The sequence below is a fragment of the Hyaena hyaena genome, unplaced genomic scaffold (assembly GCF_003009895.1).
Source record: "Hyaena hyaena isolate Hyena2069 unplaced genomic scaffold, ASM300989v1 scaffold_306, whole genome shotgun sequence".
Lineage (NCBI taxonomy): Eukaryota > Metazoa > Chordata > Mammalia > Carnivora > Hyaenidae > Hyaena > Hyaena hyaena.
Window position 1 is genome coordinate 2,081,717 of NW_024080935.1, and position 27,934 is coordinate 2,109,650.

Here is a 27,934-nt window from a genome sequence, read left to right on the forward strand (position 1 = left end):
ATGCTATTCCATTGGTCTATGTGTCTGTTTTTATGCCAAAACCAAAATTACAAAAATTACCAAAAATTAATTACCAAATTACCAAATTAATTACCAAAATTACAGCTTTGGTAAAGGCTAAAGTCTGGGATTGTTATGCCTCCCATTTTGGGTTTCTTCTTCAATATTACTTTGGCTATTCAGGGTCTTTTGTGGTTCCATACAAATTTTAGGATAGTTTGTTCTAGTTTTGAGAATAATGCTGGTGCAATTTTGATTGGGATTGCATTGAATGTGTAGATTGCTTTGGGTAGTCATGACATTTTAACAATATTTATTCTTCCAATCCATGAGCATGGAATGTTTTTCCATTTCTTTGTGTCTTCTTCAATTTCCTTCATAAGTTTTCCTTAGTTTTCATCATACAGATCTCTTATATCTTTGGTTAGATTTATTCCTAGGTATTTTATGTTTTTTTGTACAATTGTGAATAGGATCAGTTTCTTGATTTCTCTTTCTGTTGCTTCGTTGTTGGTGTATAAAAATGCAACCAATTTCTGTACATTGATTTTGTACCCACAACTTGGCTGAATTCTTGGATCAGTTCTAGTAGGCTTCTGGTGGAGTCTGTTGGGTTTCCTATGTAGAGTATCATGTTGTCTGTGAAAAGTGAAAGTTTGACTTCCTCTTTGCCAATTCTGATGCCTTTGATTTCCTTTTGTTGTCTGATGGCTGATGCTAAGACTTCCAGCACTATGTTAAACAACAGTGGTGAGAGTGGGCATCCCTGTCGTGTTCCTGATTCAGGGGGAAAGCTCTCAGTTTTTCCCCATTCGGGATGATGTTGGCTGAGGGCTTCTCACAGATGGCTTTTATGATGTTTAAGTAAGTTACTTCTATACCAACTTTCTCAGGGTCTTTATTAAGAAGGGATGCTGTATTTTGCAAATGCTTTTTCTGCATCTATTGACAGAATCATATGGTTTTAACTTTTGTTAATGTGATGTATCACATTGATTAATTTGTGAATATTGAACCAGTCCTGTAACCCAGGCATGATAATGGTGGATAATTGTTTTTATGTGCTGTTGCATTCAATTGCAAGTATCTTGTTGAGGATTTTTGCATTTGTATTCATCAAGGATATTGGCCTGTAGTTCTCTTTTTTTGCTGGGTCTTTGTCTGGTTTGGGAATCAAAGTGATGCTAGCTTTGTAGAATGAATCCAGAAGTTTTCCTTTCATTTGTAGTTTTTGGAATAGCTTGAGAAGGATGGGTAGTAACTCTTATTTAAGTGTCTGGTAGAATGCTCCAGGGAACCCATCTGACCCAGGGCTTTTATTTGTTGGGAGATTTTTGATAACTGATTTGATTTCTTCACTAGTTATGGGTCTGTTGAGATTTTCTATCTCTTGCCACGTGAATTCTGGTGGTGAGTGTGTATTTAGGAATTTGGCCATTTCTTCTAAGTTGTCCAGTTTGTTGGCATATAATTTTTCATAGTATTCCCTGATAATTGCTTGTATTTCTGAGGGGTTGGTTGTAATAAGTCCATTTTCATTCATGTTTTTGTCTATTTGGGTGTTCTCTCTTTTCTTTTTGAGAAGCCTGGCTAGAGGTTTGTCAATTTTGTTTATTTTTTCAAAAAACCAACTTTTGGTTTTATTGATCTGTTCAACTGTTTTTTTTTTTTTTATTCTATATTGCTTATTTCTGTCCTGATTTTTATGATTTCTCTTCACCTACTGGGTTTGGGGTGCTCTTGTTGCTCTCCTTCTAGTTCCTTTAGGTGCGCTGTTAGATTTTGTACTTGCTTTTTCTAATTTCTTGAAACAGACCTGGAGTGCAATGTACTTTCCTTTTAGGACTGCTTTTTCCACATCCCATAGAGTTTGGATTGCTGTATTTTCATTTTAATTTGTTTCTGTATATTTTTAAATTTCTTCTCTAATTGCCTGATTGGCCCATTCATTCTTTAGTAGGGTGTTTTTTAACCTCCATGTTTTTAGAGGTTTTCCAGACTTCTTCCTGTGGTTGATTTCAGATTTCAAAACATTGTGATCTGAAAGTGTGTATGGTATGATCTCAGTTCCTTTATATTTACTGAGGGCTGCTTTATTTCCCTGTATGTGATCTATCTTGGAAAATGTGCCATGTGCACTTGAGAAGAAAGTGAATTCCATGGCCTCAGGATGTAGAGTTCTAAATATACCTGTCAAATCCATTTGGTCCAATGTGTCATTCAAGTCCATTGGTTCTTTAGTGATTTTTCTGTCTAGTTGATCTCTCCATTGCTGTAAGTGGAGTATTAGAGTCTCCTGCTATTAGCACATTCTTATTCATAAGAGTGTTTCTGTTTGTGATTAATTGTTTTATGTATTTTGGTCCTCCCGTATTTGGTGCATAGACATTTATAATTGTTAGCTCTTCCTGATGTACAGACCCTGTAATTATTATATAGTGCCCTTCTTCATCCCTTGTTACTGTCTTTACTTTAAAGTCCAGCTTGTCTGTTATAAGTATAGTTACTCCAGCCTTCTTTTGGCTTCCAGTAGCATGATATTTGTTTTTCCATCCCCTTACTTTCAGTCTGAAGATTTCCTCAGGTCTAAAATGAGTTTCTTGTAGACAGCAAATAGATGGATTTTGGTTTTTTATCCATTCTGCTACCCTATGTCTTTTGATTGAAGCATTTAGCCCATTTACATTCAGGGTTATTATTGAAAAATATGGGTTTAGAGTCATTGTGTACTTTGTAGGATTCATGCTTGTGGTGGTGTCTCTGGTACCTTGTGTTCCTTGCAACATTTCCCTCATAGAGTCTCCCTAAGGATTTTTTGTAGGGCTGGTTTAGTGGTGACGAAATCTTTCAAGTTTTGTTTATTTGGGAAGACTTTTATCTCTCCTTCTATGCTGCATGACAGGCTTGCTGGACAGAGAATTCTTGGCTGCAGATTTTTTCTGCTCATCATATTGAAGATCTCCTGCCATTCCTTTCTGGCCTGCCAAGTTTCAGTAGATAGGTCTGTCACCACTCTGATAGGTTTCCCTTTGTATGTTAGGGCCCTTTTAGCCCTAGCTGCTTTCAGAATTCTCTCTTTGTCCTTATATTTTGCCAGTTTCACTAGGATATGTCCTGCAGAAGATCTATTCAAGTAACGTCTTAGTGGAGTTCTCTGTGCCTCTTGGATTTCAATGTCTGTTTCCTTCCCCAGATTGGGGAAGTTCTCTGCTATCATGTGTTCAAGGACTCCTTCATCGCCTTTCTCTCTTTCTTCCTCTCCTGGAATTCCTATGATATGGATATTGTTCTGTTTGATTGTATCACTCAGCTCTCAAACTCTCCTTTCATGTCCCTGGATCTGTTTATCTCTTTTTCTCGGCTACCTCTTTTTGTATAATTGTGTCTTCTAATTCACCTATTCTCCTCTCTACCTCTTCAATCTGTGCATTGGAAGCCTCCATTTTACTATGGACCTCACTTATAGCATTTTTTAATTCATCACAAGTATTTTTAAGCTCCTTAGTCTTTGTAGCAATAGTTTCTCTGATGTCTTCCATGCCTTTTTCAATCCTAGCTATTAATTTTATGACTATTGTTGTAAATTCTTATTCAGTTATGTTGGTTATATCTGTTTTGAGCAGTTTTAGTTGTCATTTCTTCCTGGAATTTCTTTAGAGGAGAGTTCTTCTGTTTCATTATTTTGGCTAGCTTTCTGTCTCTTTGGCTAGCTTTTCTGTTAGTTTTAAAAGCTTGTTATGCACTCTGCACTGCAAGTACTACTGTATTAAAAAAGGCTCTTTGACTCTCCAGGACCTGCCTGTTCAGGAAGTGTTCTTTGAGTGGGCATGGAGGAGGGCACTCGTGGGGATGAGCACTGGGTGTTATGTGGAAACTAATTTGACAATAAACTGTTTGTAAAAAAAAAAAAAAAAAAAAGGAAGTGTTCTTTGAATGGTGTCTCTTGGTCTCTCTTGTTGAGACTTTGCTTTTTTTATTTCCCTACTCATAGTGGTATTTGGGACTCTCCACCATGTGTATTTTGGCTTGTTTCTTGTGGTAGCCCTGGAAAAGAAAACAGACAGACAAACACACAGGGAAGAAAGGCACACAAACGCACAGACAAATCCAACAAATGCACAAACTGAAAGGGAAAAAGAAAAAGAAAGAATAAAAAAAGAAGGTAAAAAAATAGAAAAATAAAGAAAAAAGGGGAAGGAGGAAAAAGAAATAATAAAAATAAAAAAGAAGAAAAAAGAAAACACCCCAAAGACAAAAGACGGTCTAAAAGCATAAAACCAGAATTCCCAGCTACAAATAAAGAGCTGGGTTATGCAGTGCTGATGGAAGAGCATATACAAGGAGAGAAGTGTAAGGTCAGGGAGGATGTGAAACTGGACACCGACAAGGCAGAGAGACTAAGAGCCTTAATTTAGAGAAAGAAAGAGGAGAATATGGTAAGTGGCGAAGAGAAACAAACGAAGATAATGTTACTCAGGGAAATTATATAGTCTGATTACTCGAGAGAGAGAGAGATAGAAAGGTAGCGGTGGAGGTGTAGAATACACATTTAGAGAATGGATTAAATGTGAGTGCCCTGTTCTGCAGAGGGGAGGGATACAAATGAGACAAGGGAAAATATATCTGAATAGAAGAACTGATCTAGGATTAATCATGTCAGTGCATCTATGTTGGTCTTACTCCAGGTTCCAGTAAAAAAAAAAGAAAAGAAAAGGAAAGGAAAGAAAAAGCAGCTCCCTAGCGGGGATGGACGTGGTTTGGTGTAGCCAGGTCTTAGCCTCCATTGCATCCTGTGGGCCACTCCCTGAGGTCTGCCCTGGTGGTTGTGGGGAGAAAAATGGCGGCGACCCAGTTCCTTCTCGAACCAGGCATTGCAAATCACTCTTTTGGGTCTGATCTCCTTGTGCCGCGGGTGTAACAAAGGTAGGCTGTGTTCTATGTCCCAAGTCATGCCTCATTTCCAGATCTTAGTCCACGCACTTTATTGATACCACCTGAAATATAAACTCGAAGGCCGAGTCTTTCCAGCAGTTTCAAGCCAGCCACTTCCCCACTGGGGATGGAGCTGGGAGAGCAGCCGAGCGGTTTCAGGCCACACCGCTTCCCCTCCTGATGGAGCTGGAGAGCAGAGGAGCAGTTTCTCCCTGCGCCGCCTGGGGCCAGGTCACCCAGCTCAAAGTCAGCACCGCAGCTGGAAACCGTATCACTCTCTGTCCTGAGCTGAGGTTTTTCTCGTCTCCAGGGTCAGTTCTTTGAGCAGTTTCAGCCACTCTTTCTTTTCCTCTGGACTCACCGCTGCTCCTCACAAAGGGGGCCCCCTCCTTTCCCTCCGTGTCTCCTGTCCCGGCCCGTTTTCATCTTCCCCAGTTTGCACTCACGCACCTATAAGGTTGCTTTCCCAGTGGAGTCTGTCTCCTTTTCCTCCCAAACTCCTGCGAATCCATAAGTGCTCCTATGGCTTCAGGCCTTCTCCGTTTGAGAGATGGGGGCGAGTGAAATGTACAGAGCTCCCTACTTCTCTGCCATCTTGCTGAATAATTCCTTCTATGTGTCGAATTTGATTTTGCTAATATCTTGTTGAGAATGTTTGCATCCGTGTTCATCAGGGATATTGGCCTGTCTCCTTTTTTGTGGGGTCTCTGTCGGGTTCAGGAATCAAGGTAATACTGGCTTCATAGAATGAGTCCAGTATTTTTCCTTCTGTTTCTATTTTTCGAACAGCTTGAGAAAAATTAGTATTAATTTCTTTAAATGTCTAGTTGAATTCCCCTGGGAAGCCATCTGGCCCAGGACTCTTATTTGTTGGGAGATTTTTGATAACTGATTCAATTTATTCACTAATTAATAATCTGTTCAGATTTTCTATTTCTTCCTGTTTGAGTTTTGGTAGTGTGTGGGTGTCTAGGAATTTTGTCCATTTCTTCTAGGCTGTCCAGTTTGTTGGCATATAATTTTTCATAGTATTCTCTGATAATTGTTTGTATTTCTGAGGGGTTGATTGTGATAAGTCCAGTTTAATTTGTGATTTTATCTCTTTAGTTCCTCTCTCTTTTCTTTTTGAGAAGTCTAGCTAGAGGTTTATCAATTTTGTTTATTTTTTCAAAAAACCAGCTCTTAGTTTCATCAATCTGTTCTATTGTGTTTTTTTTTTTAATTCTATATTGTTTATTTCTGCTCTAATTTTTGTTATTTCTCTTCTTCTGCTGTCCTTGGGGCTTCTTTGTTGTTCTAGTTCCTTTAAGTGTGCTGTTAGATTTTGTATTTGGGGTTTTTCTTGTTTCTGGAGATAGGCTTGGATTGCAATGTATTTTCCTCTTAGGACTGCCTTTTCTGCATCCCAAATGGTTTGGACTGTCATTTTTTTCATTTTTATTTGTTTTCATATATTTTTACATTTCTTCTCTAATTGCCTGGTTGACCCATTCATTCTTTAGTAGGATGTTATGCATCCTAAATGCATCCTCCATGCATTTAGAGGTTTTCCAAACTTTTTCCTGTGATTTCAAGTTTCACAGCACTGTGATCTGAAAATGTGCATAGTATGAAATCAATTCTTTCATATTTATTGAGCGTTGTTTTGTGACCCAGTATGTGATCTATTTTGGAGAATTTTCCATGTGTACCTGGAGAAGAAAGTGTATTCTGCTGCTTTTGGATGAAAAGTTCTGAGTATATCTGTTAAGTCCATCTGGTCCAGTGTATCACTCAATTGTTTCTTTACTGATTTTCTGCCTAGATGATCTGTCCATTGCTGTAAGTGGAGTTTTAAAGTCACTTGCAGTTATCATATTCTTATAACAAGATTGCTTATGTTTGTGATTGTTTTATATATTTGCTTGCTGTCAAATTGGGTGCATAACCATTTGTAATTGTTAGCTCTTCTTGATGGATAGACCCCATAATTATGATATAATGTCCTTCTTCATCTCTTATTATAGCCTTTAGGTTAAAATCTCGTTTGTCTGATATACATATGGCTACTCCAACTTTCTTTTGACTTCCAGTAGCATGATAGATGGTTCTCCATCCCCTCACTTTCAATCTGAAGGTGTCCTCAGGTCAAAAATGGGTCTCTTGTAGACAGCACTTAGATGGGTCTTGTTTTTTGTTTCTTTTGTTTTTTCAATCCATTCTGATACCTTATGTCTTTTGATTGGAGCATTTAGTCCATTTACATTCAGTGTTTTTATTGAAAGATATAGATTTAATGTCATTGTGTTATCGGTAGATTTCATCCTTTTGGTGATATCTCTGATCCTTTGTAGTCTTTGCAACATTCTCCTCAAAGAGCCCCCCTTAGGACCTCTTGCAGAGCTGATTTAGTGGTGATGAACTACTTCAGTTTTTGTTTGTCTGGGAAAATCTTTATGTCTCCTATTCTGAGTGACAGCCTTGCTGGATAAAGGATTCTTGGCTGCATATTTTTCTTATTCAGCACATTGAATATTTCCTGCCACTCCCTCCTCGCCTGCCAAGTTTCAGTAGGTAGGTCTGCTATGTGTCTACTCTTATAGGTTAAGGCCCATTTATCCCTAACTGATTTCAGAATTCCCTCTTTATCTTTGTATTTTGCCAGTTTCACTATGATATGTTGTACAGAAGATTAACTCCTGTTACACGTAAATGGAGTTCTCTGTACTTCCTGGATTTCAATGTCTGTTCCCTTCCCCATATTGGGGAAGTTCTCAGCTATGATTTGTTCAAGCAAACCTTCTACCCTTCTCTCTCTCTCCCTTCTTCTTCCTATGATATGGATATTATTCTGTTTCATTGAATCAAATCACTTAGTTCTCTAATTCTTTCCCTGTGGTCCAGAATTTTTTTTTAATCTCTCTTTTCCTTGGCTCCATCTTTTTCCATAATTTTATCCTTTATTTCACCTAAATTCCCTCTGCCCCTTCATAGCTCACTGCCACTGCCTCTAGTTTATTTTGCACCTCATTTACAGCATTTTTTAATTCATCGTGATTATTATTTAGTTCCTTGATCTCTGGAGCAATAGATTCTATGCTGTCTTCTATGCTTTTTTTTAAGCCCAGCGATTAATCTTATAACTACTATTCTAAATTCTTGTTCAGTTATATTGTTTATATCTGTTTTGATCAATTCTTTACCTGTCATTTCTTCCTGGAATTTGTTTTGAGAATAATTCATCTGTTCCATCATCTTGTCTAGTTTTCTGTCCCTTATGTGTTTTAGAAGCTTGTTATGTGTCCTCCACCTGCAATCACTACTATACGCTCTCCAGGGTCTGGTCCTTCAGGAGGTGTTTTTTTGGAGTGTGTTACCTGCTCTCAGTTGTTGTGACTTGAGTTGCTTTATCTCTCTACTCATAGTGATGTTTTGGACCCTCCACCAGGTGTGCTTTGATTTCTGCATTGATGTAACCCTGGAAAAAGTTGTTTTTTTTTTTTTTTTAATGTGGTGTGGGTGGTGGTAGTGGTGGAACATGCATTATTCCATACAAAGAGAGAAATGACTGGGGTGAGGAAAAAAAAGAAAAATAAATTGACCAGGCAGAGAAACTATAGGCCTTAATCTAGAGAGAGGGAGAGGAAAATAAAGGAGATATAGAACAGGTGTAAAGAGAATAGATTTAATATGTCTGCTTAAACAAACCAACAACCAGAATAACCAGACTAGAGAAGGGAAGAAATAAGAAGGAGTAAAGGAAGAAAAAAATATACATAATAAGAATTGGTGAAGAATTAATTCTGAAAGTACAAAACCTCTGGGTGCCTTGGAACCAGCGGCAGTGCTGGTCTGGAGGAGGGGCTGTCTGGTTGTTAAGCATCAATCTCTGGTAGATACGCAGTTACCAGGTGTGAAAAGGCATGGTTTGGTGTACCTCCACTGTGGCCCCACCTTGTTGGTGATGGGGAGAAAAATGGCAACACCCCAGTCTCTCCTCCCCAGACCAGGTGTCCCAAATCACTCTGTTCATGTAGCCCTTGCAGTGCTGTGTGGGCATGAAAGGGCCTTTTCTTTTTCTTTGCTCCATTGACTTGACTCCCGCGCCTCCCTGGAACTTGGCTGGGATTCAAACCCTGATGTGTTTTTAAAATATTTTTTTCAATGTTTTATTTAGTTTTTGAGAGAGACAGTGCGAGCAGGGGAGGGACAGAGAGAGAGGGAGAGACAGAATCCGAAGACAGGCTCTAGGCTCTGAGCAAGCTGATAGTTTGATATAGGGCTTAAACCCATGAACCGCAAGATCATGACCTGAGCCACTCAGGTGCCCTGCAAACCCTGATGTCTTAAAGGGTCCCCCTGCATGCACCCTGGGTCTGGGGAAGTGCCGCTCCACTTTGCTGTTAAATGGCCTCTGGCTGGTGGGTGCAGGGAGGGTCCTTTGTCCTTTGAATGGCTATATGCCTTCTTCCCATAGTACTAGAGGGGAAGAGATTGCTTTCTTCCACTGTGGACTGTGCCTCCGATCTAGTTGCTGAGCCCTGGGGTTGGCTCTCCTCCTTCCCAGGTGCAAGAACAGGGCAGCCAGTCCCAGTCCAGAGAAAGTCCTGCAGTTAGAATTGGATCTTTCTCTGTTTTTTTTCTGATCCTGGGTCTGTGGTTTTTCTCTTGTCCAAATACAGTCTTACGCTTCAACAGCCTCTCTTTCTCTTCCCTTTGTCTCTCCACAAAAGGGGATCCTTCCCCTTTGTGCCTTTGCCACCTGTTTTATCTCTCCTAGTTTACAATTGTGCACCTATGACCTGCTAGATTGTCCCCGTGGGCCCTTGCAGACATCTCTGTCACTCTGCAGCCCGGACTCTTGGAATTCAAGGTACTTTGGCCTCAACACTGCTGTGTTTGATGGACAAAGGAACTTTGGGTCCCTCTACTTCTCTGGTCAATTTCTTAGTGAAGCCTTGAGTCTCTGCAGGACAACTAAATCAGCATTCTGTTATCATGGCGTCAGGTGAGACTGTTATCTACAAAGACATGGTGGCAGGCTGCATCCTGAGAACAAGCAGATTTGGGTAAAAAGTTCAGTTGCACTTATTAGTCCTGTTAACCTTTTGGTTACTGGTTTCCATGCCCACTGTCTTTTGACTATTCCTCATTCTTGAGGGAATTGGGATGATGACTGCTCTAGCTATTTCCACACTAGAAATAGTGTGGAGATCAGGGTTAGTGGAATAGAAACTTTTTGCACTTATTTGGAAATATTTGTTCCAGGTTGTAAGCTAACATTCTGCATTACCAAAATTTTTGTACCTTGGTTAATAGTTTTTGTACAACATTTTATACCACATTTTATGATTAAGTAGCAAAGAAGAATTAGGAATATAAGTAACCCTAGGAAAATTGACCTAATTTCTTGGAGGATCCAAGAAAATAACCCAGAAAATGAGTCCAAATCTGAGTCTGGTATTTTAGGGGAGGCTTGTTATAACCAAGTAGCTCATTGTCTTATTTTGTAAAGATAATCTTCAATTTCTTTTTTTATTTATTTTTTTTAAGTTTTTTTTTTTTATTTATTTCTAGGAGAGAGAGAGAGAGAGAGAGACAGCGTGAGCAGGGGAGGGTCAGAGAGAGAGGGAGTCACAGACTGAAACAGGCTCCAGGCTCCAAGCTGGCAGTCAGCACAGAGCCCGACGCGGGGCTCGAACCCATGAACCGCGAGATCATGACCTAAGCGAAAGTCGGACGCTTAACCGACTAAGCCACCCAGGCGCCCCAATAATCTTCAATTTCTGAGGAAGTGCTAATATATGTGCTGAATGATTAGCCTTTATACAAGCACCTCCTTGCTCTGCTAAAATAAAATCTAGAGCAATTATATTATACAAAACTATTCTTGCCTAAGGCCTTTGTTGGGCTGCTATGGCTTGGGCAGTTTCATTTTATTTAATAATTCCTAAAGTTACTGAAGAATTTCTTATCATATGTTCATGTGATGTCATTCCCTCACCTTGGCAGTAATGTTCTCCCAAACATGTACCAAATTCTATCTTCCTGACTTCTGTGAAAATAATAAGAATATTTTGTGATTTCTCTCTTTAACCTGTAGAACAGTTGAAAGGACTGGTCCAATGGCTGATTTTATTAGATTTATATATGAAAAAAGAGGTGACCAAATGTCCTAGGAGACAAGTACCTCCTGTGCTCTATCCATTTAAACATTCATATTGCCAAGGAAAGTGTTGATATCCACAAACAAAAGTGTAACCTGGGGTTCACATAGCACTCCTCTTAGTTTATGGGGGTCAATACTTTGCAATAGTTTGCAGAATCATTGTATTATTTGAAACCAAGAATAAGTATAGTTAGGTTTGGTGTAATTGTAAGAGAGTAACACAGAGGGGGTATGGGGGGGGGTGTCCCATGTTTTCAAGTTCTTTGAGTTTGCAGTATTGTACAGAGACGAGCAGGACAAGATGAGTGACATCCCCCCCCCCCAATTTTTAAAAGCTTGTTTGTTTGTTTGTTTGTGTTTTAAGTATGCATTTTATTTTATTATTATTTTTAATATAATTTATTGTCAAATTAGCTAACATACAGTGTGTACAGTGTGCTCTTCATTGTGGGGGTAGATTCCTGTGGTTCATCACTTACATACAATGCCCAGTGCTCAAGATGAGTTACTTTTTTTTTTAAATCTTTTTTTAAAATAGTTTATGGTCATGTTGGTTTCCATATAACACCCAGTGCTCCTCCCCACAAGGGCCCTCCTCTATGCCTATCACCCCCCTTCCCCTCTCCCCCACACCCATCAGTCCTCAGTTTGTTCTCAACATTCAAGAGTCTCTCATGGTTTGCCTCCCTCCCTCTCCCCCCGTTTCCTCCCTTCTCCCCCATGGTCCTCCGTTAAGTTCCTCCTAATCCTCCTATACGTGCAAACACATGGTAGCTGCCCTCTGCCTGACAGCATATTTCTCAAAAATCTCTGAAAGGCAGTGAAAAAGAAAAAGGGTCAATTAATTTTACAAGAGGTGAAATTATTAACTGTTATGATTATATTGTAAACAAAAGGAGAAATACAAGATTCTAGGGTGGATTCCAGTTATTGAATATGAGAGGCCCATATTTTGGGATAGTTAGGAGAAAATCAGGGATAGGCAAAATGAGGGAGGCCAAGTTGATTAACCTGACTCTATAAGCTAATGTAATGCATTCATTTAGATGTATTGATAAATCAGGGATCAGAGAAAAGTTGACTACAGGCATTACTATTTGGTCATTGTTTTTGTATACTGAGTGTGGTTTAGGGTGACATATCCAATAGGTATACAACATTTGAGAAATCCTAATCATGGAATTATCTTTCCAGACTTGAGAGATTGCAGTAGGAAATTACTTAGGAAATATTAATAGGAAATGTAATAGGAAAATGCAAAGAGAAAAATGAATAACACTCATAGTGTATAAACTATTAATAGGTCATAAGTTATTTGTTACTTATCAGTTGGTTTCTTCAGATCGGCTCTCCTAAGTAGCAATTTCAGGTCCATCACGGGCTTGCTGGTCCACGCTGGGTTTTTCCTGTTTTCTTTGTTGACAGGACACAGGGAACCAGTAGATTCTTGTGGAACAAGCTTAATTTGAGTGTTGTAAATCTATGGCTTAATTCCCTTCAGTTTCACTGTAGAATGGTGTCAACAGCACCTCATAAAGTCCTGTCCACTGAGGTTGGAGTTGATCTTCCAGGCGCTTATTCTTCTAGACATTTAATAACACCAAGTCTCCAGGATTCAAGTAGTGTAAAAGCACACCTTGGAATACATTAATCTGATAGTAGCCAATGTATGTATAGCACTTAGATTATTTCCCAAAGATTGAATGTACCTGATAGTATCCAAATCCCTAACATGAGCTCCATCAGAAACTCCTAAGTCATGAAAAGAATACAGAAAGTGTCTTTCATAAAACATTTCATAGAGGATTAAACCAAGCCTACTTCTAGGAGCCACTCTTACCTGAAGCAGGGCAAGTGACAAGAATTATTTCCCAGTTAAGTTGGTTTCTTGCCAGATTTTTACCAAAATTCTTTTAAGCATATGGTTTTTTCCCCGTTTCCAGTGGCAATCCAAACCTAGGATTGATTTTATTTAAAAGTGTTTTGACAACTTCTGAAAACTTCTCTGAATGGCATGAAACAAATCTCAACCCATCTTGTAAAGGTGTCTATAAATTCTAGCAAATATTTAAAGTTACCTATTGTTTTTGGCATCATGGTAAAATCTTTCTACCAGTTTTCTCCAGGTTTGGCGCATCTAATTTATATATCTTTTAGGACTGGTGGGGGTTTGGCCCGAGGAATCTTTTTTAAAATCATAAATGTCACATTTTTGAGCTATTTTTGAATAGTTTTCTGAATATTGGGATCCACGATATATGATTAGATCCATTAAAGAGTAGCATTATGCCCATAACAAGTGTTTTGTGAATATCACTAATTATCTCTTCCATAAGATGTTCTAAGTTAAGGTTTATTCCTTATTTATTGTACTTCCAGCCAGTTCCAATGCCAGTAATATGTCCAAATATCCATTCCTTAGCTCTTCTTAGGTCTTCAGAGGAATGTTAGAGTTGGTATTTAGTTAAGTCTATGTCTGGTATTGAAGCTGTTATAGAGAGTTTTGAAACCTTTGTATGAGCTGTCAGCTTGCCAGCTTGATCTGCCTGATTGTACCCTTGGGCAATCAAACAGTCCAATTTCTGGTGTCCTCAGCAGTGGGCAACAGCTACCTCCTTGAGTTCTAAAACAGTTTCTAGTATTTCTAAAGTCTCTTTGGCATGTTCAATTTCCCCATTTCCTGAATTTAACAACCCTCTTTCCTTCCAAATGCCTCTGTGTGCACGGACTGCCAAAAAGGTATATTTAGAATCAGTAAAAATAGTCGCTGTCTTTTCATACCTAAATGGAACTATGGCTTCAGCTTTCTCAGTGGAGGTACCTGGTGAGAGAGCTTTTGCTGATGGGTCATCACTGCATATCCAGCTCTTTATTGCCCTTGATCCATAATATACTGCTGCAATTCACAAACATCTCAAGGTCTGGATTTTCCAATGGCAGATCCACATAATCAGGATGGCTGGAATAAACTTGTTAATTATCTGTATACAGTCATGTATGGGTCCCTCAGTGTTGTTAGGGAGCATTGTGGCTGGGTTCAAGGTGGAGACCACTTTCTAAGTAACATCGGGATTGTTCAATAGGACAGCCTGATATTTGCCTAAACTTCTAGAGGTGAGTCAGTATCCACCCTTTTGTTCCAGTAGGAAGAATACATAAATATAGACTATGCAGTTTGGGCAGACTACCCCAAAACAAATTCTACTTCTTGTAATTGATTACAAGTTGTTGTTATTACTCTCAGACATATTGGCCATCCCTTAGTTATTAGATCTAATTATTTAGAAAAAATAGCAAAAGATCTTTTTATGTTGCCCAAATTCTGAGTTAGTGGTCCCAAGACTGATCCCCTGACTCTCATGGACAAACAAATCAAAAGGCTCCCTGATATCTGGAAGGCTCAAAGCAGGAGTTGTGAGCAGTTTTTCTTTAATAACTTGGAATGCCTTACGACATTCTCCAGTCCAATCAACAAGTTCATTATTTCTTCCTTTAAGAATTTCATAGAGGGATTTAGTGATGAATCCAAAATCAGGAATCTAGATGTGGAAAAATTCCTTGCCTAGGAATCTATGCAACTGCCTTTTGGTAATATGCAGTATGACCCTTGTAATGCTTCCCTTCTGTCTGGAGCAGATTCCTTTATCCCTTGACAGTTTGATATTTAACAGATGTTTGAGAGATTTGGGACTTTTTCTTTGAAGCTTTATAGACTTGCTAATCCAGAAAGTTTAGGGTCAAAATCATATTTTGGTCTGAGGCTTCTCTAGTCTTGCTTGTAACCAAAATATCAACTACATATTGAAGGAAGTTTTCTCCTTATAATTGGAGGTCCCTTAAGTCTGTGGCTAAGACTTTCTCCCAAATGCAGAGAGAGTTCTTACAGCCTTAGGGGAAGACTATCCAGCAATATTGCTGTTTATTCTTAGTCTCAGGTTCTTTCCAAATGCAAACAGTTTTGGGGAGTCTGAGCTGAGAGGGATGCAAAGAATATATCTTTTATTTTTTAAAAATAGTTTATTGTCAAGTTGGTTTCCATATAACACCCAGTGCTCATCCCAACAAGTGCCCTCCTCCTTACCCATCACCCAAGAATATATCTTTTAAATCCAGAAAAACAAACCACTGAAACTCTCCAGCCAAGGTTGTTAAGAGAGTATGTGAATTAATTATCACCAAGAGGATATCCTATACAGTTTGGTTAATGGACCTTAAATTTGTACAGGCAAAATAGGTGTATTGTAAGGGTGCCTGGGTGGCTCAGTTGGTTGGGCGTCCAACTATTGATTTCATCTCAGGTCATGATCTTATTGTTGTGGGATAGAGCCCCATGTTGAGCTCTGCACTGAGCATGGAGCCTGCTTGGGATTTTCTCTTCCTATATCTCTGCTCCTCCTCCACTCACATGTGCTTGAGTGCTCTCTATCAAAATGAACAAATAAACATTAAAAAATAGGTGTATTGCATGTGGATTGGCAAAAGTGGAGGAGGCCAAATTTTAAGAAGGCAGAGAGAACAGACTGAATTCCCCTTTTAGTTTGTTTCTTTAATGGGTACTATCTGAACTTTGGAATCTAAACGCCCACACAAAACTTAACATGTACAAGTGTCCCTGATTTTGCTTGTCCTGGCTTCCTATCCATCCAAACATCTGATCTTACCTTTCATATGACTTTTTCAGGGAGCTCTAATAGAACTTCTGTACATTGATGAAGCTCCGGGGCTACATTTATATTCATGGGTCCAGTAGTAAAAGTAACTTTAGCATTCACTTTAGTTAATAGAACAAAGCCCAGTAAAGGGATGAGACATTTAGCCATATTCAGAAATCTGTGTTTAAGGTGAGCTTGTCCCATTTGGCAGTCTAGTGGTTGTAGGAAGGTTTTAGTCAATACTTCTCCCAAAACTCTTGGTACAGCTATAGCAGAGAGAACCGAGAGTACTGAATATGTGGCCCTCATATTAGTAGAAAGTCCATGAGTCTATTTCCAATTGCCATTGTTATTTGGGGTTCCTTGTGGTATATGATAATAAGCTTTACAAGATTTAAAGGAACCCCCGGTCCCCTTCATTCTTGGTCACTATCAACCAATTAAGGTATCTGGTGGGCATTTTGGGACTTTGTCGCCTTAAGAGAGCTCATGAGCCTAGGGTGTTCTCTTTTCCAATGACCTTCTTTTTTACACTAGGCATATTGACAAGACCCAAATTGGGGCATCCTTCAGGATCCTAGGAACCTGAATTTTATACCTGTTGTCAATCTCATCCTCTAGGAGTCCCTGGTATGGTCTTGGCTTTCCCCGAATTAAAGCTGCAGTTAACAAGGCAACCTGCTGTTTAGTTTTCTAGTGCTCTTTTATTTCTTGTGCTTGGTCTCTATTAAAAACTTTAAAGAGAGTTTCAAACAATTATGAAAGGCTTTACCAATGGAGCTTTTGGAGTATCTTTTGAATGTCCAGATAAGTTTTGTTTGATAAACATTGTATTGATCATCTTAAATTTTCTGGTGACTCAGGATCAATATCAGTGTATTTCTGATGTGTCTCAAAAATTCTTTCAGGAAATTCTGAAGAGTTCTCATTCAGTTTTTGTTTAACTTCTTGACTCTTATTTAAGTTCCTTTGCTTAGGGACTCCTTTTCTCAATCCAGCTAAAATACAATCCTGATAGTGTTCAAGCTAACCTCAGTCTCCAGCGCTGACACTCCAGTTGGGATCCACAGTAGCAATGGCCATCATGACATCAGCTCTTAAGGGGTTTTGGGGGGTTTCAGCATGTAGCTGATTAGCTTCTTCTCTAGCCTTTTCCTGGCAGCATGTGGCATTCCTTAGAAATGAGGAAAATATTTAGCAGATTTTGTGCATCTGCCCAAGTGGGTTGTGGGTTGCAAAAATAGATGAGAACAAATTTTCCATCCTCTTGGGGTCATATCTATAAGTAAGCATATTGTTTTTCCAATTAAACAGATTTGAGGTAGAGAATGGAGAGTGGACCCAAATCATTCTTCCAGCATCTGAGCATCCAAATGGGACTTGTGTTAGCAGATATTGCCATCCTCAGGAATCAGTGACTCCCTGAATAAATTAAGTACCCTGTTGGGTATGAGAAGGGGAGATTGTTCCAAACTCTGGGTCCCACAACATAAGGGGACCTGGTTCAGGGTCCCTTTAGGGCCCAAGTTGTTGGAGCTGCTGTGGAGGGGCAGCTGCTCTGGTACCCCCTTTGGGGGTTTAATTCAATAATCAATAAATTATCCTCTTTTCTCCAGTTGGAATCAGGGAACACAGGTTTTTTAGTGTCACTGTGCTATTGGAGTAAAATTTTACATCTTTTCTGAGCCATCTTCTTCTGATACAAAATTATAAAAGACTGGACAGAAGGTATTTCATCCCATTTACCTTCCCTTTTACAAAAATCTAACTGTACAATGGTATTATAATTTATGAATCCATTAATTAATGGCCACTTTCCTCCAGAATCTAATATATTTTGGCCAAACAGTGTTGCAAAAAAAAAAAAAGATAATTTTTTCATAGTTTCATAACTAAACATTGCCCAGTTTTGGAGAATAGAACCCAAAGGGCTACAGGCAGAAATTGAATTGTCATTCCTCAGTTTCTAATTAGAACATGGCCAATTTTATGCAAAGATAAATCTGCAGCAACAAACATACCAAATGAAGCTCAGAGTACTTTGGTGAGCATTTAGTTCCTCACTAAAAGCTGGGGCCTCACCTACTGAACCAAATGGCTTCCTAGTCTTTAGTGCCTCCCTAAAAGTTGGGACTTCACTGACTGAACCAAATAGCTTTCTAGTCAACCTTTTCTTTTTATCATGTTTATTTTATTTTATTTTATTTTTTTCTTCCAAGACTTTATTTAAATTCAAGGTAGTTAACATACAGCAAAATATTGGTTTCAGGAGTAGAATTTAGTGATTCATCACTTATGTATAACACCCCATGGTCATCCCAACACGTGTCCTCCTTAATGTCCATTACCCATTTATCCCATCCGCCCATCTACATCCCCTTCCAGCAACCCTCAGTTTGTTCTCTATAGTTAAGAGTCTCTTATGGTTTGCCTCTGCCTCTTTCTCTTATTTTATTTTTCCTTCCCTCCCCTATGTTCATCTGTTTTGTTCCTTAAATACCACATATGAGTTAAATCATATGGTATTGTCTTTCTCTGACTGACTTATTTCACTTAGCATAATACACTCCAGGAAACTTTCCTTAATTAAGCAAGAAAAGGAGGCTAAGAGAGCCAAACCAAATCCCTCTACTTATTTTGAGGCAACTGAATGAGAGTAAGAAATAAGCTCACATAGTATCACATACAAAATACTCATGAAAAGATGTCTGTCCAAACCAAAAGCTATTTTCTTGCCACAGAGTTAAATTAAACATGGAAAGTCATTGGTGCCAAGTTGGGGTGGTGCCCCTGGGATGGTCTCTACACCAAAAGAACCTAGGAAGCTGTTTAGACTTATCACCAAACTCCTGTTACTGGCTGGAGAGTAGACAAACCCCAGGCAAGGAGTTCCTGGCTGGCTTGCCAAATGTGTTACCAAATCCAAGTCCATATCCTCAATGTGCAATAAAGCCAATCATTGAGACATTGGGTAAGGAAAGGGAGAGTCAGGAATATTTAAAGGCAAAAAAAAAAAAATAAAAGAGTCTGGTTATAGGGGAGAGGAGTGATGTGACTTTAGAATCAGATAAGTGAAGTTAGTAAGTAGGGGAGGATTAAAGTCATTTTGTTATCTTATATAAAAGCTGTCATGCATGTGATCCATTACCAGAAGATGGTGTCCTTAGCATGATTCAGGAATGGAGTTTTAGGCCCTTCTATGTCAAAAGTTCATCCCTTTTGCATTTGTGCATAGTCAAAGAGGCAGTCAGTGGTCCTGATCAGTTCTGGCCAGTTTCTTTTTTTTCTTTTTCTTTTTTTCTTTTTTTTTACAAATAGTTTATTGTCAAATTAGTTTCCACATAACACCCAGTGCTCATCCCCACAAGTGCCCTCCTCCATGCCCATCCCCCCCTCCTCCCCACAAATCAGTCCTCAGTTTTTGTCAGCATTCAAGAGTCTCTCATGGTTTGCCTCTCTCCCTTTCCCCCACCATTTCCCACCTTGTTCCTCAGTTAAGTTCCTCCTAACACTCCTATACGTGCAAACATATGATATTTGTCCTTCTCTGCCTGACTTATTTCGCTCAGCATAACACCCTCAAGGTCCATCCATGTTGCTACGCATAGTTCTGGCCAATATCTTGATGAGGCCTTGAGTCTCTGCAAAACACGTAAATCAAGTATTTTGTTATCCTGGTTTCAGGCAATGCTGTTTCTACAGAAACATGGTTGTAGGCCATATTCTGAGAACAAGCAGATTTGGGTAAAAAGTTGTAGTTGCACTTATTAGTCCTGTCAACCATTTGGTTACTGATTTTGCTTTTTCTATGAAGGACTAGATGGTAAATATTTCATGTGGGTCACATAGTATCTGTCACATCTACTCACCTCTGCTGTTGTAGAATGAAAGTAGCCATTGACAATACATGAATGAGTATAGCTGTCTTCCAATAAAAATTTATTTAAAATTTTTTTCCTTTTATTTATTTATTTTTTAATTTTTAATTTTTTAATTTTTTTTTACAAATAGTTTATTGTCAAGTTGGTTTCCATATAACACCCAGTGCTCAACCCCACAAGTGCCCTCCTCCATGCCCATCACCCCCCTTCCCCCCAACACCCAACAGCCCTCAGTTTGTTCTCAGGATTCAAGAGTCTCTCATGGTTTGCCTCCCTCCCTCTCCCCCACTATTTCCCCCCTTCTTCTCCCCCATGGTCCTCCGTTAAGTTCCTCCTAATCCTCCTATATGTGCACACATATGGTAGCTGTCCTTCTCTGCCTGACTTATTTCACTCAGCATAACACCCTCAAGGTTCATCCATGTTGCTACACATGGCCAGATTTCATTCTTTCTCATTGCCATGTAGTATTCAATCGTATAGATAAACCACATCTTCTTGATCCATTCATCCATTGATGGACACTTAAGCTCTTTCCATGTTTTGGCTATTGTTGGGAGTGCTGCTATGAACATTGGGGTACATGTGCTCCTATGCATCAGCACTCCTATATCCCTTGGGTAAATTCCTAGCAGTGCTATTGCTGGGTCATAGGGGAGTTCTATTGTTAATTTAATGAAGAACCTCCACACTGTTTTCCAGAGGGCCTGCACCAGTTTCCATTCCCACCTACAGTGTAGGAGGGTACCCATTTCTCCACATCCTCGCCAGCATCTAGAGTTCTCTGATTTGCCCATTTTAGCCACTCTAGACAACCCAGTGAAGAAATGGGCAGAAGATATGAACAGACACTTCTTCAAAGAGGACATCCAGATGGCCAACAGACACATGAAACGATGCTCAGCATCCCTCCTCATCAGGGAAATACAAATTTAAAAATTTTTAATATTTATTTAGTTTTGAGAGAGACAGACAGACAGAGAGAAAGCAGGGAGAAGGCAGAGAGAGAGACACACACACAGAATCTGAAGAGAGATCCAGGGTCCAAGCTGACAGCACAGAGCCTGATGTGGGATTTGAACTCAACAAACTGCAAGATCATGACCTGAGCTGAGGTTGGATGCTTAACCAACTGAGCCACCCAGGCTGCCTCAACAAAAATTTATTTATAAAAATTGATGGTGAGCTGTCATTTGGCAATCCCTATTCTAGAAGATAGAACTAGAACAACGGGGAATCAAAGAGAAACAGGTTGTTTAACAAAAATTTTATTGTGAGATGTTAAACATTTACAAAAATAGAAGATAGTTCAATAAACCTCCCCACAATTTATCATCCAGATTCAACAATTATCAACATTTGACCACATTTATTTCATCTGGGTTTTTTCCCTTTGTAGAAGTATTTTAAAACAAACTCCAGACATCATGTCATTGCATTCCTCCCAGACATCTTACATGACCCCAATATCATTATGACATCCAACAAAATTAATGATTCCTTTGTATTTAGACCATAGTCTAATTTCCTTAATTGTCTCAAAAATATCTTTTTACATCTGGTTTATTTGAATAGGCATCTAAATTGAGTCTATACCTTCCATTTGGTTGGCTGGTCTCCTATGTCTCTCCTAGGCTAGTAGTTTTCCCAATGGAGGACATTTTGATTTATGTATGAAGCAATGCACTAGGAATGGCAAATTCTGGCTGTGTGAGGGGTGAGCACCCTATCATTGAATGTACTCCTAAACATATCAACGAAATGTAATATGTGAACCTTCGTTGGATATTGATTTTTAAAATAGCTGTAAAACATCAACAACAGCAGCAGCAGCAGCAACAACAACAACAACAACAACAAAGCAGCTCTCTAGTGGGCACGTATAGGAGGATTAGGAGGAACTTAATGGAGGACCGTGGGGGAGAAGAAGGGGAAAAAACAGTTGGGGAGAGGGGAGGGAGGCAAACCATGAGAGACTCTTGAATGCTGAGAACAAACTGAGGGCTGATGGAGGTGGTGGGGAGAGGGGAAGGGGGGTGATGGGCATGGAGGAGGGCACTTGTTGGGATGAGCACTGGGTGTTATATGGAAACCAATTTGACAATAAACTATTCAAAAATATATTTAAAAATTAAAAAAATAAAAATAGCTGTAAAAAATAAATAAAAATGAGTTGCAAAATAACATTGGAGACAAAGTGAAGACTGAACATGACCTGGATATTAGCTAATATTAATGAGTTATTTTATTGGGTATGATTTGTTAAGTCATATGGCTATGTTAAGAAATACTCTCATCTGTTAGTGGCATACACTGAAGTATTTCTGGATACAATAATGTGATATTCAGAATGTGCTTTAAATTATCCAGAAAAAAAAGTGGCAAACAGCTGAATAAAACAAGAGCAGAAATTTAAATTGAGTGATGGAAACATGGAGGGTTGACTTACCTAGTCTCTCTCTCTCTACTTTTGATTATGTTAGAAAATTTCCAGAATAAAAAGCTTTTTTAAAAGAACAAAAAATTTAAAAGGGGTAAGCCCTAATAAATCTGGTATTTCTACATTAGGAAGAAATTTGACCAGATAGTATTTGGAGATTTTTTTTAAAAGCATAACCTTAAGATATATACCAGGAAACTCACTATTTCACGGAGTCTCTTTGGAACATTAACCAATGCTCACCTGCCTTTTCTTCACCTGCCCTTGCATAGAACCAGCTGCAAGCACAATCCCCACGCCTGACCTGTGAAGGCATCCCAGCCCAGGGCCAGAGTACTCAGAGCACCCGTTGCAGCATCAACCACCTCATCTTCCGTGAGGGTGCTAAGGTTAGCCTTGCTTCTGCCCACCCATTGCTCTCCTGCCCCTACACTGTCTCATTTCTTGATGACTCCTTCATTCTTGTCTCTTCTTCAGATGACCTTCACAGTCACCTTTGATGTCTCCCCTAAGGCTGTACTGGGTGATCGGTTGCTTCTGAAAGCTAATGTGAGCAGGTGAGCTGGGCTAGCCCTGGAGCAGCACCTCCTTGCCCCTGACCTCCTCCTCTGGGGCTCTTGCCAACTAGGCTCCTCCTCTTTCTCCAGTGAAAATAATACTCCCAGGACCAACAAGACCACCTTTCAGATGGAGCTCATGGTGAAGTACGCTATCTACACTGTGATCAGCAGGTACCATAACACCAACTCAAAAGGGTTCTCCTCTATCACTCTGATGGGGCTAGGAAAGGCTTTTACCCCTCTGCAGCAGTTCAGCATCTGGAATATTCAGGTTTTATCACCACCTTTTCAATTGGTAGATGATACTGCCAGCACTTACTAATTAAGCATCAAGAGTTTATTGTGAGCTAGCTATGATTATAATGATAATTGTGATATTATTATTGTTATACATTTAATAGAGGTTACAGTTCTCAAAAGGCTTTCTTAAAAGCACCATGATTGTCCTGGGCTTCCTGAGAGATATGAGACATTTTCATGTCTCAAGATTCCTACAACTTTATTGGGAAGTGAGATTACTCTGATTTAAGGCAGAATCTCGTCAAGGATGTCTCCATGATTCTGTATTCTGAGGCTGTATGAGTTTCTAAGAGCAGCTAGAGCCTCCTGTCAGGGGAGGCCTCTGCTAACTGTTAGAGTTTGTGGCATGGGGATTACCCAGCAGTGATTCTCAAAGCAGTCCTTGGCATTTGGATGAATGATTCTTCATTGAAGGGAACATATTTACACCCGGAGGGAGTTAGATCTACTACTCCTCTTCTTCCCAGTCCCTTTTGGGAGGTACAGAGAGAAATGACCTGCTTGCTGCAGAAGCCAAATTTCAGGAAGAGGCTAGATAAAAGAAAAAGAGCTTAAAATGCTGCTCCAGAAGGGGTAATAGATGAGGTGTTTATAACTCAGGAGTCAAGTCATGTGTTGGAGCAGATACCTTCCTTCAGTAAATAGCTTCTTAGCATTTGGTGTGTTCTAAGCACAGTGCTCTGGCTGCTTTCCATAAATTCATTTGACTTTCAACAAAGATTTATTGAGCCTCTATTATGTATAATCAAAACCAGACACAATATCCTCCCCTTGTGGGAGGTATACACTCATGTGCAACAAGTCCGTGTGGCTTAGCCTGGGTACATTTCCCTGTGCTAATTATGCCCTGTACCTCACTGGGCATCCTCCTCCTGCCCAATATCACAGTCTAATTCACACCCACACACTGGGAGGTCTCAGCAGCCCATGCCGGTGCATGCTCTGTGCTTGTTTGCTGGAGTGTGTACTAGGAACCCATGAGCGGGACATATCTAGGCATATTTGGCCCTACAGCTCAACGGTACTCAGCTGATTTGACTCTGTCAGTGGGAGCATTCAGAGAGGCTCACAGGATGAGGCTGGAGCATTTTGGAGGATCCCCGCACAGAGTAGCGATGAGAGTTTAGAGTAGAAGTGGTCTAGAATTAGGACTGTGCACGCAAAGAATAGGTACCCAAGAATTGGACCAAGAATGGCCAGAGGTGAGCCAACCCACCTGTGTGAGGAGCCAGTCTGGCCACTGAGTCTCCACACATGGGCTTGGGTAGGAGAGGAGAAATTGTTACACTGAGATACAGTAAAGAGTCTACAGTTAGGCCTCCCCTCACCTCTAAGCTCCAGGACCAGAAAAGCCAATGAAACAGGAGAGGAAGGGAAGCCTGTGGGAGGCCAGACATGGGTAATGTGTCCAGTAAGCATTTGTCAGTAGTATCAGGCCAAGTCTCCCCAAACCTTTGCTGTGTCTCACATGCATATCCAGTATCCTCTGTGCCCATGAAGGTCTGAGAGGAATACTGAGACACAAAGAAGGATGGTCTGGCCCCTGCTCCCTCATGAGTCAATGGCATAGTTCTGGGTCCCTTTCGCTGCACTCTCTGCCAGCCCCCTTGGCAGTTTCCTCCATTGGCAGCTTCTGCAATAACCTTGCACCCAGCGTGAAGCCCTACCCTTCCCCCTAAATCCTCTCATTATGTCAGGTCAGCCATACAATTCATTGCAGGCCACCCCAAGGCCCCACTCACTACTTATCCTGTCATGCTGCTGACTTGAGCCTCTTTAGGAGTCCCCCAAGGAACTTCAAATCCACCTGTGCCTCTTTTCTCCCCAGCCATGAACAGTCCACCAAGTACCTCAACTTCTCAGCCTCAGACTTGGAGGAAAGTAACCAGGTTCAGCATAGATACCAGGCAAGTGATGCTGACTCAAGAGCATGGGCTGTGGCAGGGGGCTAGGAGCCAGCAATCAGGGAGGGATATGGCATTTGGCATGGTCTTTGCTCTCACTGCCTCTCACTGCCTCTCACTGCCTCTCACTCTGTGCAGGTGAACAATCTGGGACAGAGGGACCTGCCTGTCAACATCACCTTCTCTGTGCCTGTGGAGCTGAATGGGGTGTCTATGTGGACAGCGTTAGAGGTTTCCCACCCCCAGGTACACAAGACTGTGTACATCTCCCCAGCTAATGCCCTTTACCGGGATCTCTCTGTCCCTCATGAATTCTTGATGCCCAACTCCCTTCTCTGTGTCTTTTCCTAGAATCCCTTCATTCAGTGTTCTTCAGAGAAAATGGTGCCAACAGATTCTGACTTCCTGACCCACATTCAGAAGAATCCTGTGCTGGTAAAGGAGAGCTCTGTGCCATTTGCACTTCAAACCACACACCAGAAGAGTTTAATTCAAGAATCTGTATTACATTCAGATGGCTGTCTGCTAAACAGCCCTCTTGAATTCAATTGTGGCTGCTCCTCTCATATCAATCAGTTTAATGGTCTCTTCTACCTTCAAAACCACCTTTCTCTGGCTTGATGCTACTTCTCTGTCCCTAGAACTGCTCCATTGCTGACTGCCAGAGGTTCCGCTGTGACCTGCCCTCCTTTGAAATCCAGGAGGAACTTGACTTCATCCTGAAGGGCAACCTCAGCTTTGGCTGGATCAGCCAGGTGTGTAGACCCAACAGCAGGGTCCCTCCCCAGGACTCAGGTGCCACCAGATGATGTCTATGTCCATCCTCCAGCCAGGATATTTCTAGAACTCTGTGCCTTTCCAAGTGCCAGTTCCTCATCTGTGCCTCATCTGTTTTGTAGACATAGCAGAAGAAGATATAGATTGTGAGTGTGGCTGAAATCAAGTTCAACAGATCCGTGTATTCCCAGCTTCCGGGACAGGAGGCATTCTTGAGAGCTCAGGTAGTGACTGTGTGATAGGCAGTGACCAGGCTGGTAAGAGGGCTCCTAATGCAAAATCTGTGGTGCCGTGTGGGAGGCTCACAAGCCCAGAGGGAGGAAGAATGAAGGTCCCTCAGCAGGAGAGTGGTCGCAAAGCCCAAGAGTGTTTCTGTATGTCACCCCTTGGAGTAAAGGAAGGAGGGGAGGGAGTTAAAGGTTGGGGAGCCTGGGAAGAGTCTGGGACAGCAGTTCTGTTACTTTCTGATGAGGTCACCTCCACTCCAGATGGAGATGGTACTGGAGAAGTATGAGGTCTACAACCCCATCCCCATTATTGTGGGCAGCTCTGTGGGAGGATTGCTGCTGCTGGCTCTCATCACCGCCGTCCTCTACAAGGTGAGTGTTGTCATCCTGCTCTTAACAATACCGGGTTTTTTTGTTTTTGTTTTTGTTTTTTAACATTTTTATTCATTTTTGAGAGACAGAGCATGAGCAGGGGAGGGGCAGAGACAGAGGGAGACACAGAATCCGAAGTAGGCTCCAGACCCTGAGCTGTCTGCACAGAGCCCTACACAGGCTCGAATCCCTACCTAACCCTAACCTTAACCTGAGCCAAAGTTGGACACTTAACCAACTGAGCCACCCAGGTGTCCCGACACCACCAGTTTATTTTTTTGTTGTTGTTGCTGTAATCAATATTTTATTTTATATTTTATTTTATTTTACTTTTTTTATTTTACTTTTTAAAATAGTTTATTGTCAAGTTGGTTTCCATATAACACCCAGTGCTCATCCCCACAAGTGCCCCTCTCCATGCCCATCCCCCCCATCCATCAGTCCTCAGTTTTTGTCAGCACTCAAGAGTCTCTCATGGTTTGCCTCTCCCCCTTACCCCAAAATTTCCCCCCTTCTTCTCCCCCATGGTCCTCTGTTAAGTTCCTCCTAATCCTCCTATACATGCAAATATATGATATTTGTCCTTCTCTGCCTGACTTATTTCGCTCAGCATAACACCCTCAAGGTCCATTCATGTTGTTACACAAGGCCAGATTTCATTTTTTCTCATTGCCATGTAGTATTCCTTCGTATAGATAAACCACATCTTTTTGATCCATTCGTCCGTTGATGGACACTTAGGCTCTTTCCATGTTTTGGCTATTGTTGGGAGTGCTGCTATGAACATTGGGGTACATGTGCTCCTATGCCTCAGCATTTCTATATCCCTTGGGTAAATTTCTAGCAGTGCTATTGCTGGGTCATAGGGGAGTTCTATTGTTAATTTTTTGAGGAACCTACACACTGTTTTCCAGAGGGGCTGTACCACTTTACATTCCCACCAACAGTGTAGGAGGGTGCCTGTTTCTCCACATCCTCGCCAGCATCTAGAGTTCTCTGATTTGCTCATTTTAGCCACTCTGACTGGCGTGAGGTGGTATCTCAGTGTGGTTTTGATTTGTATTTCCCTGATGAGTGGGGATGCTGAGCATCGTTTCATGTGTCTGTTGGCCATCTGGATGTCCTCTTTGGAGAAGTGTCTGTTCATGCCTTCTGCCCATTTCTTCACTGGGTTGTTTGTTTTTCGGGCGTGTAGTTTGGTGAGTTCCTTATAGATTTTGGATATCAACCCTTTATCTGATATGTCATTTGCAACTATCTTTTCCCATTCCGTTGTTTGCCTATTAGTTTTGTGGGGTGTTTCCTTTGCCATGCAGAAGCTTTTAATCTTGATGATGTCCCAATCGTTTATTTTTGCTCTTGATTCCCTTGCTTTTGGGGATGTGTCAAGTAAGAGGTTGCTGCGGTGGAGGTCAAGGAGGTTGTTTCCTGCTTTCTCCTCTAGGGTTTTGATGGTTTCCTGTCTCACATTCAGGTCCTTTATCCATTTTGAGTTTATTTTTGTGTATGGTGTGAGAAATTGATCTAGTTTCATTCTTCTGCATGTTGCTGTCCAGTTCTCCCAACGCCATCTGTTAAAAAGGCTGTCTTTTTTCCATTGGATATTCTTTCCTGCTTTGTCAAAGATTAGTTGGCTGTATACTTTTGGGTCCACCTCTGAGTTCTCAATTCTGTTCCATTGATCTATGTGTCTGTTTTTGTGCCAATACCATACTGTCTTGATGATGACAGCTTTGTAGTA

At 40.6% G+C, this 27,934-nt stretch overlaps 1 protein-coding gene across 1 annotated transcript in view; it reads left to right on the forward strand.

Annotated features, from left to right (window-relative positions):
* LOC120242254 (integrin alpha-X-like) overlaps positions 1-27,934 on the forward strand; it is a 63,883-nt gene that overhangs the window by 33,169 nt on the left and 2,780 nt on the right. Inside the window, exons 21-29 of the mRNA XM_039247885.1 lie at positions 22,326-22,442; positions 22,531-22,610; positions 22,701-22,784; positions 24,742-24,820; positions 24,956-25,063; positions 25,169-25,252; positions 25,459-25,572; positions 25,717-25,818; positions 26,083-26,193. Coding sequence (XP_039103816.1) covers positions 22,326-22,442; positions 22,531-22,610; positions 22,701-22,784; positions 24,742-24,820; positions 24,956-25,063; positions 25,169-25,252; positions 25,459-25,572; positions 25,717-25,722 — 672 coding nt within the window. The 3' untranslated portion in view covers positions 25,723-25,818; positions 26,083-26,193. The remainder of the gene's footprint in view (positions 1-22,325; positions 22,443-22,530; positions 22,611-22,700; positions 22,785-24,741; positions 24,821-24,955; positions 25,064-25,168; positions 25,253-25,458; positions 25,573-25,716; positions 25,819-26,082; positions 26,194-27,934) is intronic.